At 36.2% G+C, this 13,732-nt stretch overlaps 1 protein-coding gene across 2 annotated transcripts in view; it reads left to right on the top strand.

The window, feature by feature from the left end:
• LOC126174891 (uncharacterized) overlaps positions 1-13,732 on the top strand; it is an 81,537-nt gene that overhangs the window by 43,678 nt on the left and 24,127 nt on the right. For both annotated transcript variants that reach the window (XM_049921314.1, XM_049921313.1), the window contains exon 4: positions 8,040-8,123. In XM_049921314.1, coding sequence (XP_049777271.1) covers positions 8,040-8,123 — 84 coding nt within the window. The remainder of the gene's footprint in view (positions 1-8,039; positions 8,124-13,732) is intronic.

Raw genomic sequence — 13,732 nt, forward strand, 5'->3', positions numbered from 1 at the left:
TCCCTTTTTAAATTCTCTAGCTTACGTACTACATCTTCACAAAAACGTTCTGTCAATCCAAATATAACACGATGTCGTTGATGATGTTTATCTGGAGAGGCAGAGACCAGGAGTTTGTTTTAAATTCGTTGTCCGCACTGTTCGCATTAAGGAACGCGCCTCATAATAGCAGCAATCATGGCACGTATTAAGGTAGTGGAAATCATGCATGTCGTTCCTCATTATCTCAGCAGAGAATATCGTGAATTAATTTTATGCTGACGGAAATGAAATGTGTTTCACTATGAAGCACCTTTATAAAACTTAGTGGTGATGTTCATCACATAATCAACGGGTGGAGAATAGAGGGATAGCTTGCCGGATTCGAACCACGACTGCTTTCAGTCCGGTCAAAAGAACAAAAGCGTGGGCATGAGAGCAATGCGTAGCAGATTTTTGGAAGCAGGTTTTTATATTGGTTTACGAATCATAAATAGATGTAAACATCTTCTGATGTGAACATAAAATTTATCTTTTCTCAAGAAAACCTGTTTTGAGACCAAATTTGTTGGCGTGGCATTTCGGGAAAGGGGTACCATTCAAATTGGTGCGTTACCCTTGAAACATTAACGCCATGGACGATATAGTTTTGTCTTTAAGCGCTATGAGAGCTGCTATCGCGTCACCTGACGAGACAGCCCGAGAAATTAAGTAAGTATACGAATCAGGCCTGCAGATCACCAAAGGTTGTCGATGCGTGGCGTAACGGATGTTAAATGATTTATCTTTAATTCCGTTTGAATAATGTCCAAATACGTCCATCGTCAAATGGACGAATACATTCTTGTTTTCTTTTTGGCGTGGCAGCAGACAGCCTCTGAATTTCATTTTGATGAATTTCCTGTTGAGCCTGAAACAGATACTCTTGAGTTCATGAATATTACTGACTGGAGTCTGGTACGAAAATTCGTCTTTCAATCGCATCCCAGACAGGCTGCATGAGTGACAAATCGGGTAACCAGTCAGGTCAGTCAGTGACTCCTACGTTTCCAAAGGCATTTGTACTGTGAAATTCAGTGTGGGATCTGGCGTTATCCTGTTAGAGCATGCCATTTGGTACTTTGGTTGTATAACAACAGGTTTCACTGTTGTTGTCACATGCTGGCGACCATTCATCCTCCCGTCAAATATTCACAGATCAGACCTGGTGTCACATTTAGTAGCTTCCACAACACGAGTCCAGCACCAGGAGAGTTATGGTCTCGAGAAACGCTGCTTCCTGTGACCTTACACCAGGTCACCCACGGACTCAGTGGTTTCGATCTGAGAATGACAGACAGAATCAAGATTTAAGTCTGAACATCATAGATTGCACTCAACGTCCCTGGTGACTCTCGGTCTAGTACATGCAATTCTCTGTTGTCTGTGGTATGGTGTCAGTGGTGTAGGGAACATACAATTCGACATTACAATCTGGTTTCCAATAATCTTTCCCGACGGTTCGTAGTCGCAGTCTACCTGTAACCTTTGCCCTGACTTAAGATGTTTTAATCCGTCCATTTGTATGAGTCAGTCGAATAACTCTACGATCTTCCGATCTTCCAGTGTACTCCTCCTGGAAGGACCCATTCCTACTCTTTTTCTCATACTGTCAAACTGTGTCCATTGCGTCACAAAAGTTCTGCAATCATTGCACTGCAGACAACTGTCCGTGCGATCTGTCGGTACGATGCTCCCACGTCCCGCAGACCAACGACTGAATACATCTCAAAGTTCGAAAGATAGTGATAACAGAAAAGGAAGATCAACACTGAACTTGATGGAACTCCTATTACAGCGTGTATGGAAAGCCCTTGATGGGACAGAAGGTAGTATCGGGTGATTAAACTGCAGTCTCCCACGAAGGTCCAATGTGGGCGGTAGCTTGGTAGATACTCCAATGCGTTATTGTGGAACCGATTCAAGCTGGGAAACAATTTCATTCTATTTTGGCCATCGGGTGCAAATATGGTTCTGTAAATGCAATAAAGACATGTAGAAGTGTTTCGACAAGTAATGGATTAGGAACAGGACGTGGACAGGAAAGATAAAAAAATGAGAAAGCCACACTGCTGATTTCATTACTAACCACCGATTACACAGTTTGTTCATAATGAGTAAGGAGACTTCGACGAGATGCTGTACAGCGCCAGATTTGGTAATAAAAATTGGAACTAATTTTCTTCTAGCATAAGACACCAGTGATCAAGGGGTAGTACATCGAGGAAGCAATGATCGAAATAAAAGATAGATCCAGGAGTGGAATTAAAACTCACGGTGAAAGGATATCAGTGATAATATTCACTGATGACATTGCTATCCTAAATGAAAGTGAAGAAGAATTACATGACGTGCTGAACTGAATGAATAGTCTAATGAGTACAGAGTATGGACTGAGAGTAAATCGAAGAAAGACGAAGGTAATGAGAAGTAGTAGAAGTGAGAACAGTGAGAAACTTTACATCAGGTTTGATGGTTACGAAATAGATGAAGTTAAGGAATTCTGCTACCTAGGCAGTAAATTAACCAATGGTGGACGGAGCAAGGAGGACATCGAAAGCAGACTAGCAATGGTAAAAAGGGCATTCTTACGCAAGAGAAGTCTACTAAGGTTAAATATCGGCCTTAATTTGAAGAAGAAATTTCTGAGAATGTACGTCCTGAGTACAGCATTGTACGGTAGTGAAACATGGACTGTGGGCAAACCGGAGCAGAAGAGAATCGAAGCATTTGAGATGTGGTGCTATAGACGAATGTTGAAAATTGGGTGGACTGATGAGGTAAGGAATGAGGAGATTCTGCGCAGAATCGGGGAGGTTAGGAATATGTGGAAAACAATGACAAGGAGAAGGAACAAGGTGATAGGACGTATGTTAAGACATCAGGGAGTGACTTCCGCGGTACTAGTGGAGCTGTAGAAAGCAAAACCTGCAGAGGAACACAGAGATTGGTATACATCCAGCAATTAACTGAGGACGTAGACTGGAAATGCTGCTCTGAGTCAAAGAGGTTAGCACAGGAAAGGAACACGCGTCGGGATACACCAAACCAGTCCGAAGACTGATGACAAAAAAAAAAAAACCGTTCTGCATTAGCAAGTAGTATATCTACCAAGTTTGGTCACCATACGACAATTACAGCCCACACTGGAACTCTGCGAGCAACTGCACTTTGTTTGCAACCATCTGGAATTCATAGACTTCACAAAAGTCTTTGACTTTGTGGACAAGAAACCAGTGACAAAACAAAAATTAGAGAAAACCGCAAGTGAAAACTAAATATGGACATGAATCATAAGTGCAATCCTGGGATAGAACGGAAAAATCGTATACTTTAAATGGGCTTAAATCAACTGTCATACATTTGTGGGATATCGATAAAAACCGTTTAAATCTTAAAATTATTACTTATTAGAATATTCCTTCACATTTAATGTAATATGATGAAAGCCTGGTTCTTTGACAAAAGACTGGATTTCTAATGTAATTTTAAAGTAATGTAATTAATTGTTAAAAGCTGAAATTGGTGCCTTAAAAAATTCTGAAACCATATACTCCCTTCTGCTCAAGTTATCGTTATCGTTAAAGAAAACTATACAATATGTACAGTTCTGCATTTCACAATAGTCATGCACAATTCTACAACAGAAATTAATACTTCACACCCCACTTGTTCATCGTTTTGGCTATCGTTCGTTACAGGTGACTTCAAAATTTCTTCATAGAAATCAATCTGTTCGTCATGCAGATTACGATGGCATTTTTCAATGTCTCTTACTGTATTAGACTTAATTGAAACCATTCCTGATGAGTAAAATAGCTTATCTGGTGCAGTCAGAGGGCCATGGTGGAGTCCCAGAAACACTGTCCATTGATCATCGTAAAAGCTCTAATACAACTCAGTGTGATACTATCACAAATAAAAGTTGAAAAAGTGCTGATAGAGACAGTTAAATTTCCTTGTCTGCCACTCTTCTGAGTTTCTTCAGGAATTCACTTATTCCTGTAATACAGCGTCCACATGACTTGAGACTAATTCTCAGTAGCACCAATTTCTTTAAGAAGGAATTTATCTTCCGCCGGAGCTTTAAGAATTACAACTTGTAAAAATCACCTTTCTGACGTCATGCACAATAGATATTCTGGCCTGTTCCCTTAGTTTCTTTTCTATAATGCCGAAATCCCAATCAAAGGACAAAAAACTGTGCCCCCTCATTAGAGATAATTGTTGTATTTCCCAGAAACAATTAGGTACAACACAAATCTGCTGAGGGTGTGATTCTTATTTTAGCTGCTCGGTTGGAGTTCAACGTATTTTATGGGACATCTTTTATATAAATCATTTATAAATGAGCTAACTTCATATGGACTTTTCTTGCCTTCATCTTCGTGATAGACGTGTACTGTGGTTTTGTCGGTCTTCATAATGTGTAAGCAAAATAAATTAAAAGTAAGTTTCCTTACATAAAACGCGTGTTGCACTGGACGTTTTGGTAGGAAGACGTTCTACATTAAATCGAACAACAAAGTAACAGTGGTCTTCCAATATACCTGCTTCCGATTTCTGATGTTGAAGAGAAGTGTAAAATTTTATGCTCCTCTGCCTATGAAGAAGGAGCTGAATCATAGCTCTGCGCTTCATTGTATCATTTAGACTTCAGCTGAACATTTAGTTCCTCACAAGTGCAACTAGCGTTTCTTTGTGTCCTTCGAAATTTGTTATTAAAACTGTCCGTGAAGGATATCCAGTAAAAGTAACAGATTACTTTTTCTTTAAGGTGTTTCTCAAGCAATAATTTCCATATCGCTTTGATGTTGTCAGCACTTTAAGTAATATCGTTTTGCCCACCTACATAATGGCATTCTTTCCACGAAAAGAATTATATATCATCTCGTACCAAACCATGCACTGCTCTTGGTAGGCTGTGGGAAATATGCCTCCCTCTCTTGTCTTTGGGTATTCTGACAGCGATTTTCAGTCGTAGTCTTCTTATTCTCTTCACACTGACGCTAAAAACTCCTGTAAATACATCGAAACACACTCTCTCTCTTGTAGCTCCATTAAGTATATGATATTTAAAGCTGGAAGAATTAATCCTTTGAGCGTGATTTCGTGGACACCTCTGCTTCACACCATAAAGATCAATCAGCCCTTGATCATACTTTGCTGTAATATCGTAACACTGTTTACATATATCCAGGCAGTTTTCTTCTGCAATTTTTCCCAAGAAATTCTGTACACGCTATAATACGACATGAATTTGTGTTATCAGTTTCAGGTAACGTAATATGTACATGAAAATAAAAATTACATACCTATTTCCACCTAAAATGAATGCATTTCATTATCAGGAGTTGTTTAGTGCAGAATACTCTTGTAACACAACATTACTGAGATATGGTGGATAAACACTAGAGGTTAAGAATGGTCTGAACTCACTGTAGCACAGACTCAGCACAAAAGCAAGGAATTTAAAAGGGTATTGTAGAAAAACATTCATGTCTTCTAAATAAACGTTTAGGACACCAAAAAATGAGGGACTCACGCTTGTAACAAAGAAATATCCAATTATTCACATTTTCTGTACTTTTTCGAATTACAGCCTTGCTCTGCACACACTTCGTATATAGGTGCACCAACTGACATTAAAAGGGCTGCAGTCTACGAGTTAATGCGTAATTTGTGAGAAACTGAAAAATATTGCCACTTACTGTGTATTTTATGAGATTTTATTGAATACTCCGCAAACATTAATGCCAACATATGCACGTTTAACAGCTTGGAAAACAATAAACTGCATTCCAAACAACTGCAGTAAATGGTTTGAGTATCAACACTGCTAGTAATTCCATCTAGTGATGTGATTAAAAAGCATTACAGATATGCAACATCAGTTTGTGTTGCCACCGAAGTTTAATTTTCAAAGAGGAATGTATTGAAACTCGTGGTTCTTTTTCTAAAGGCCAGGAGTCACTGATTGATGACACTATAAAAGTAATAATATTTTCCACTACCGTACCTCATAATACACACAGTAACTGGTAACATTTTTCAGTATCTCACAACTGCACATTAACTCCTAGACTGCAGTCCTTTTAATGTGAGTTGGTGCACCTGTATATGAAGTGTGTGAGGCAATAGTAAACTAAAAATCACAAAATTGCTGGCTGATACCAGTTACAGACTTAAAATCCTTTAATTTTAAGGATTTCAGTCAACCTTTCCCGATCAGCAGCGATACTTCAATCGAACAGAGTACTTCAGAGAGAGCCAGTATGTCTTCTGTTACTTATCCTTGGAGCAGAAAAAAACTGTAAGCATACCCAAAAGAGAGGGTGCAATCTCATACGCATATGCAGATGGTATTTTAACAGGCTCAATGGACATTATAAACCTACAAGAAACTTTAAACGTCATGGCAGATTAGGTCGAAAAACTCAACTTCTAAATAAATGTGACAAAACAGAAATGATATTGCTCAGAGCGCCTGCGACGGCAGAGATCTCCATACGAGAGAGAAAACTACAAACAGTGCCAGATTTCAAACTTCTAAGCGTCACGATACAAACAAGTGCAGAATTTTTCACACAAGATCTAACAAAGGAAGCAGTGAAGCAACAATGGCTATCTGTGAAATAGAACACATTAGCTCCCTCAGACCAGAGACAGCCTAGAGAATATTAAGGGTCAACATCTCGCTAACACTGACGTATGGCACAGAAATCATCAGACAACGTCTCACAGTGAAAAACCTAACGACACGTGAAGCGTGAAGGCGAGCCCATATACAAAGAAAACGATCAGTGTGTCCAAGACAATTCGATCCAGAGTCGTATATATGCTGGCGAGGTAATCCTTCCTCACTGAAGACCTACGGATAAACCTGATGCTAACCAATGTCTGCGCTTCGGAAAAGTCTACTAAAGATATTGAAGGAAAAAAGGAAAGATACACATCAAGAATTTTACAGCAGAAATTGACCGAAAATGGACAAAGGAAAACTTTGAGATGAGACAAGTGATCACCAGAATGGCACTCCAAGGTTTCCATCACCTTATTTGCAACACCACAGCACATAGTGAAACAAGGGTAACGTATATGTGTGTAAACTGTGTTATCTATATAACTTTGTACCTAACTGACACTGTCAATAAGTAACTATGAAAATTACAATAAGACAAATTTGTAATTTCGGGTATTATTATATTTGTACGTTGAACTTGTATGGCTGGTTGGTATAAATGTATTATCTAAGACATCAATAAGTACCATGTACAAGTCCTCCAGGTATGTTGTGTTGTGATCCTAAGATTAGATGCACTCACTAACCATCACATACTCACTCTTTGCTTCATCTTTAGGAATGGTTTCCTTCTGGTCTGGAATTAAGTTCATGTAAGAACAACATTTTAATTACCGTATTCCACAGGTATCTAATACTGGAACCGTATGGTCAAGGTGTTCATAGTGTCTTTCGATTTCTTGCTGTGTAACACTTAATAGCACATTTATTAAGCAATGTTAACCAGGTAAACCGTTAACCTCATGCTACATTTCTGTTTCTGTGAAGAGTATCAATATTGTGACTGCCTTAAATCCTGCAGCCTCTTCTGCTAACGTAAACTCGTATGTCCGGTAGTTAGTCTGATGATAATTATTCTGTATTTATTTACAAATAATGTGCTTATCCATCTGATTATGCCTACGTCTTAGGGCTCGTTGATCATCTTTAGCAGGATATTATTTGGTGCGACACCTGCTTCTTACAGAGTATTTTCATCCGAATTGCTTCCACCTCACTGTATGTTTTAATTTTTTCCGATTCTCTTTTTCCTGTCTTTGCAGTTACAATTCTAATTAATGTCACACATTTTACGGAATATAGGCATAAATGTACGAAATTCGTTACAGATATTTACTGCAACCCAGAAAAAAAGCTGAACATAAGTAAACAGATATGTTGTGGTGTAATCGACTGTGTATAAAAAAGTGAATAATTTTCATTTGTTTCAATGTTTCAGACGAGAAATGATACAAAAAGCGCCATACGACAAATTTCCCAAATCCTCAACGATAACATTCGAGATGCACCATCAACAGAGCAGGTAACCGTAATCCATTTAAGATTTGGGTCTTAAACTTTCAACCAAATTATGTACATGTTTAATGAAGTTATATGTCAGGAAAATTGTTGCTAATCTCCAGAACAATAGCCTGTAAACTTAATTGGTAGTTATATTTTCTCAGTCTTTACATAATGCTAGCTGAAATGAATTCCACAAAACGAAAATATTTTGATTCACTTTATGCAATTTTAATCTTTTAATGTCTTCATATCAGTATCTGGAGCAAAGAATAGCAATACAGCTATGTAAATATTAAAGACAGTTGCTTTCAAACTACAATAACACTATGTATTGAGGGGTATCAAAAACGTATTCTCCATGGTGGTCCAGAGTTACGTGATGTACAGGGCTACCCCAGACTATACTATGACATGAATAATTTCCCATATACTTTCTTCCTTGTTTAACATAGTATTTTCAGTGAAACACCTGTAATTCTAACTTATTGTATAATAGGTTATACCCACACCCTGCAACAACCGTATAATGTTTTTGAGATGCATATTATTCAGCTCATGTTAAAACTCAATCCTATTAGACATAATTTAATTTTTTAGCTATCTGTTATGAATGACATAAAAACTATAAATGTGAGACTCAAGTTTATGGCCGATGTCATGCAAGTATTTAAAATATATTGCTTAAAACTTTGTATTTGGCATATACATCAATTCAGTCGAGGTCATACATCCAAACACTACTTATACCAGTGCAGTACACCCTAGTGACACTTTTGGCACCTACAATGTCCATACATCATACTAAGTAGTAGCAACATATAAATACAGCAAGAACACATACCACATTATTCCATAGACTTAGTACAAACAGTATGCAAAACATCATCAACGAAACAAGATGTTGGAGAAATTAAGTTACTGCTATCAACTGTGCAGCAGTGGTTTAAGTGGATCACAAATTGTCTTAGTAATGTGTTGATTATTACATTAAATTATGCTCAAAAAAACTTATTGTAGTAACCTGATACAGAGAAAAACTAGAAATAATGTTAATTGATATTCCAAACCATTACATTAGCTAATGACAATTTTCACTTATGTTTAAGATTATTAAACCTTATTTTGTTAGCTATACTGTTGTACACAGGGTAAACCAAAGCTCCCTGAATGATGATGACCAATATTATCACAATCATAAAGAAACATTTGACATCTACTGCACATTCCCATCCATTATTGTCTTCAGATATGCACAATCTTCCTTTGTATATTATAGTCTCATTTAAACACATTCATTTCGTATCTTCTTCAATCTCATGATACCTTCCTTGATGTATCAGTCATCCATTCACCTGGCTGCATGTCCCACACACCCTATTTCATTTAAATTTTAGCCATAACTGCCCCTTCCTTTCCATTGTGTTCCATTGTCCATTTGGGTGATTCCCTGACTTTCTCAGATATTCTAAGTGTGCATATCTCGATTGTTTACTTAGCAAACCTAAATTTTCGAGTGGTTTTAGCACTGAACTTCATGGTTTATTGGTATTAGTTAAATCTATCATTAAATTGAGATCAAAAACTTAGTTTTCAACATATTTTAATCTTTTTGATGAAGCCATTTTTGAGTTTAGAAAAATAGTCCAGGCCATATTTTTCTGTCTATCATCATCTTGTAATCAGCTACTCTGTTTGGAAGCTCATCACATTGAACTATGGATATTTTTGTAGATGTGTTGGTTGTACGTTATGTTGGTCTCATTATAACAAATTTTATGCTCCAATTTAAACATTTATTCTTGCACAAATTTTAACTTTTCTTGCTCCAGTTGCAAGCAGTATATTCAGAACAACAAAACGAAAAAAATTCGCATGTATTCCATTAACCCACATTCATTAATTGTTCTCCAGGATTAAGAATAGTTCCGGTTAAATTAAAATCTTTATCTGACACCCGTTAAAATATTTCACCTATATGTAGCCAGCATTAATTACACATATTTGACATGAAAATAAAATCTCCTGACATTAAAATAAGAATCCCTGAACTGAACTGATAGATCTATTTGTCCCACATGAGAGAAAGATTTTCTACTACACAAATTTTAAGGCATTAATGTATGTCAATCTGTGGATGCTATTTGCTACAAGCATTTCTACCTGACCTAGGCAAAATCTAACCATATAACATCAAATAAAAGATTATTCCATCTGTTGTTATGTATTATCATTATCTCTATTACTTAAAACCATTCATGAATTCTTTATTGGCTGGCCAGTAGGCACTTCAGTCTGGAACTGCGTTGCTGCTATGGTCACAGGTTTGAATCCTGCCTCGGGCATGGATGTGTGTGATGTCCCTAGGTTAGTTAGGTTTAAGCAGTTATAAGTTCTAGGGGACTGATGACCTCAGATGATAAGTCCGATAGTGCTCAGAGTCATTTAAACCATGTGAATTCTTTATTGTCATACTTGTATATTCTACAGACAGAAAGTATCTGTTTCCCATATTTAGTATTACTTGATGTATTGTGGCCAGATTTAAGCAAAGAGCTGAACAAAGTACAGAACACAGAGGTGAACCCCATTATTTAACATTGATAACAAGTAAACTACTATTTGTCCCACCAATATGTGAATGGAACCAAAGGCAATTTGTTTGCTTTTCAACCTTCAATTGGATTCATTCTACAAAGAAGTGCAATAACTTACATTTATTATCAGAAGTATTCCCTGGTTGTTATAGTTAGAGTCCTCCATTTCCTATTGCTCTGTTAGAATGATAATCAACTGTAATATTACATTCCTGATTTCACACAAGAGTACACAGCACTCCAGTGTGCAACACTTCATAAACATTGCCACAATCTTCTTGTCATTGTCATCCAAAAGTAACTGTGAAAATTGGATGGAAGACATATATAGGAATGAACACGCTAAATATTTAGGGGTATATATGAATCAAAAATGAAACTGATAGAACAAAACAAATAAACATGCTGAGACAGGCAAAAACAGACTTGGTGTAGGGAAGTGATTGGCTGGTAGTAAACAGAGATGTTCAGGGACTGTACTTAACAACAGTTACAAAACTTACATAATACAAATTTTAACATATGGTAGTGTAGCATATATTACAGCCACTACAGGAAATGTCAATAGGTTAGAAAAAGTCCAGAACCATCGTTAAGAACTATAGCTGGTCGAGTAAAGTCAACAGTCTTATTATCTGTGAGAATTCTTACTGGATTAGAGCCTACTGCAACAGACAGTTGGAAACACACATTAACCTCAGCCAAAGATGGAAGACATAAGATCAAAAAATGAACTGCTGATAGTTGGAACTTTTCCCACTCTCTCAAACTGTGTTTCCTAAGTTGCAATACCTTTTATACTTAATGGGTAAAAAATTGAAACATAAATTAATAATGAGCGCATTGGAAACAATAACGCCAAGACACTCTCAAGATCTATGGCTCAACATCTATGCAGATGGTTCATTAATGGAAGAAGAAAGAAATGACATAGGAGTATACAGCAAAACTTCCTCATTCTCTCAAGCTTTAGGATTGCACCACTCAAATTTTTGGGGAAATTGAAGTCATCAGTACTGTAAATAGGTCAGCTAAACAACTACAGTATTTACATACATTAGAGAATGCAGTTTTATTTTGTGATTCCAGACCAGCAATGTAGGCAGTTATCAACTCATAAAATCCAAAAATCCTTTCAAGTTAAAGTAAGTGCAGAAGTAATTAAATATTTACAACAGAAGAACTAGATAACTGCACTTGAGGTGGTACCATCTTACAGTAGGTTAAATTGTAATGAGAATGCATATCTTCCAGTCTACAAGCTCACAGAAATTAACCAATCTGGGAAAACTAACATGTCATATATTGTAGTGAAATGCATTTTCATATTTTGCACAAAAACAACAAACTGCAGTGTGGAAGTCTTTCAAATAAATTCTCGTGGGTTCAGAACTAATCAGAAATTTATGCACTCTGTCCTAAACACAAACTGTTCAACATTTTTCAAATTTCAGTTATAGAAAAACTGATGTATATGCTGTACTCAAATCTCAACTGGTTAAAATAATACAGTCTTTTGGTTGGTTATATTAGCCGTTTCTCCTTCTTATATCATGGTATCAACAAGTATGTAACTGTAATAAAGCATTTGTGATAGTATGATAGTATCCTTCTCAATAACCAAGTAACTGTTTTCATCAATAAGAAAACCTACCACACAAACATTTTCCACAAATTTCTTTATTTCCTTGCTTTATGTAATTTTCACCATCTTACTTCCCCACGCTTCTAACATGATTTTTTAGCAAATCACATTTCCAACCTTTTCAGTGTTCATATTACATTTTGACACATGTTGTATATTAAGCAAACGAAGTTTTTCCCTTGTTGCATGTTAATATATTTAAAGTAGTATTTTTTACTTGTTGGCAGAAATATTTCTTTGTAGTTGCTAAATCTTTCTTCTTCCTGAAGGTCCATCTTAATTTCCATCATGCATGTATGAATTATTAATTTTCCTTCCTTTCATCTTCCCAAATTATCATATATATTTGTATGTCATTGTTATTACATCTTATCTCCATTATTATAGACTTAACCATAGGCAGTGTTAACTATCCTCTCTCTTTAATCAGGAGCATGTCTTCTATCATATTTCAAATGATACTTTAACCTGTAAGCTGCTCACTTCACTTTTTATTTCAGTCTTTTCCTCTTTATAAATTTTTAACATATTGGATCTGTTACAGACTACAGCCCTTTATGAGGCCAATCTGTACCACTGATTTGCAATAGTTTTCCTCAGATTTACTGGATAATATACTTGTTCATCATTATCTGTTTCCTTCACATTGTAATAGAGTTTACCCCTGTACTGTAGGTATCTGTTGTGTTTGTTGCATATTTTTTCACATTGATGTACTTAACATTTTTTCCACTGGGGTAGCTGAAATTACAATTTTCACTGTTCAACAATAGCCATTAACTCATTTTGCACCACACACCAGTTCATCCTTATAATATTTCATGATTTCATTGTTTACATTTCTCTCAAAGCCATTGAATGTTTATTTCACTGTAATTTCTGTTACCTTTTTTGTTAAATGATTTGTACTGTTGGCTGGTAGCCTGAATGTTTTCAGATTAATTATTTCCTGCTTCTTCAGTATTTTGCAAACATTTACCATTTCTCTTGTTTCATTTGTGCTATATTGAACCTCTCATATTACCTGTACAGTATTGAATTTAGAGATTTCCAGCATGACTTTAGACAAAAATTTATATTTATTTTACACACTGAATATTGACTATTTCAAAGTCTATTTTAGTTTCATTGACCAAACTGAACAGCTGATTTATTTCCTGAGGCAATCTGTAGAACTCTGTTTATGTATTAGTTGTCAGTGAAAATCATTTTATAAATGTGCTGAATGTAATGTTTCATTTAAATTTTATGTTTTTTTTTTTTTGCTTTTTGATTTTTAACTTTTTGTGAGCATTTACATGTAACATTGTGAACCTACAATCCTGTTAAAATCATTTTTTTAATGTTTATACACACACTTCATCAAGAAATCTTAGATGGACAGCCTAC

This window comes from Schistocerca cancellata, chromosome 3, assembly GCF_023864275.1.
Source record: "Schistocerca cancellata isolate TAMUIC-IGC-003103 chromosome 3, iqSchCanc2.1, whole genome shotgun sequence".
NCBI classification, from domain to species: domain Eukaryota; kingdom Metazoa; phylum Arthropoda; class Insecta; order Orthoptera; family Acrididae; genus Schistocerca; species Schistocerca cancellata.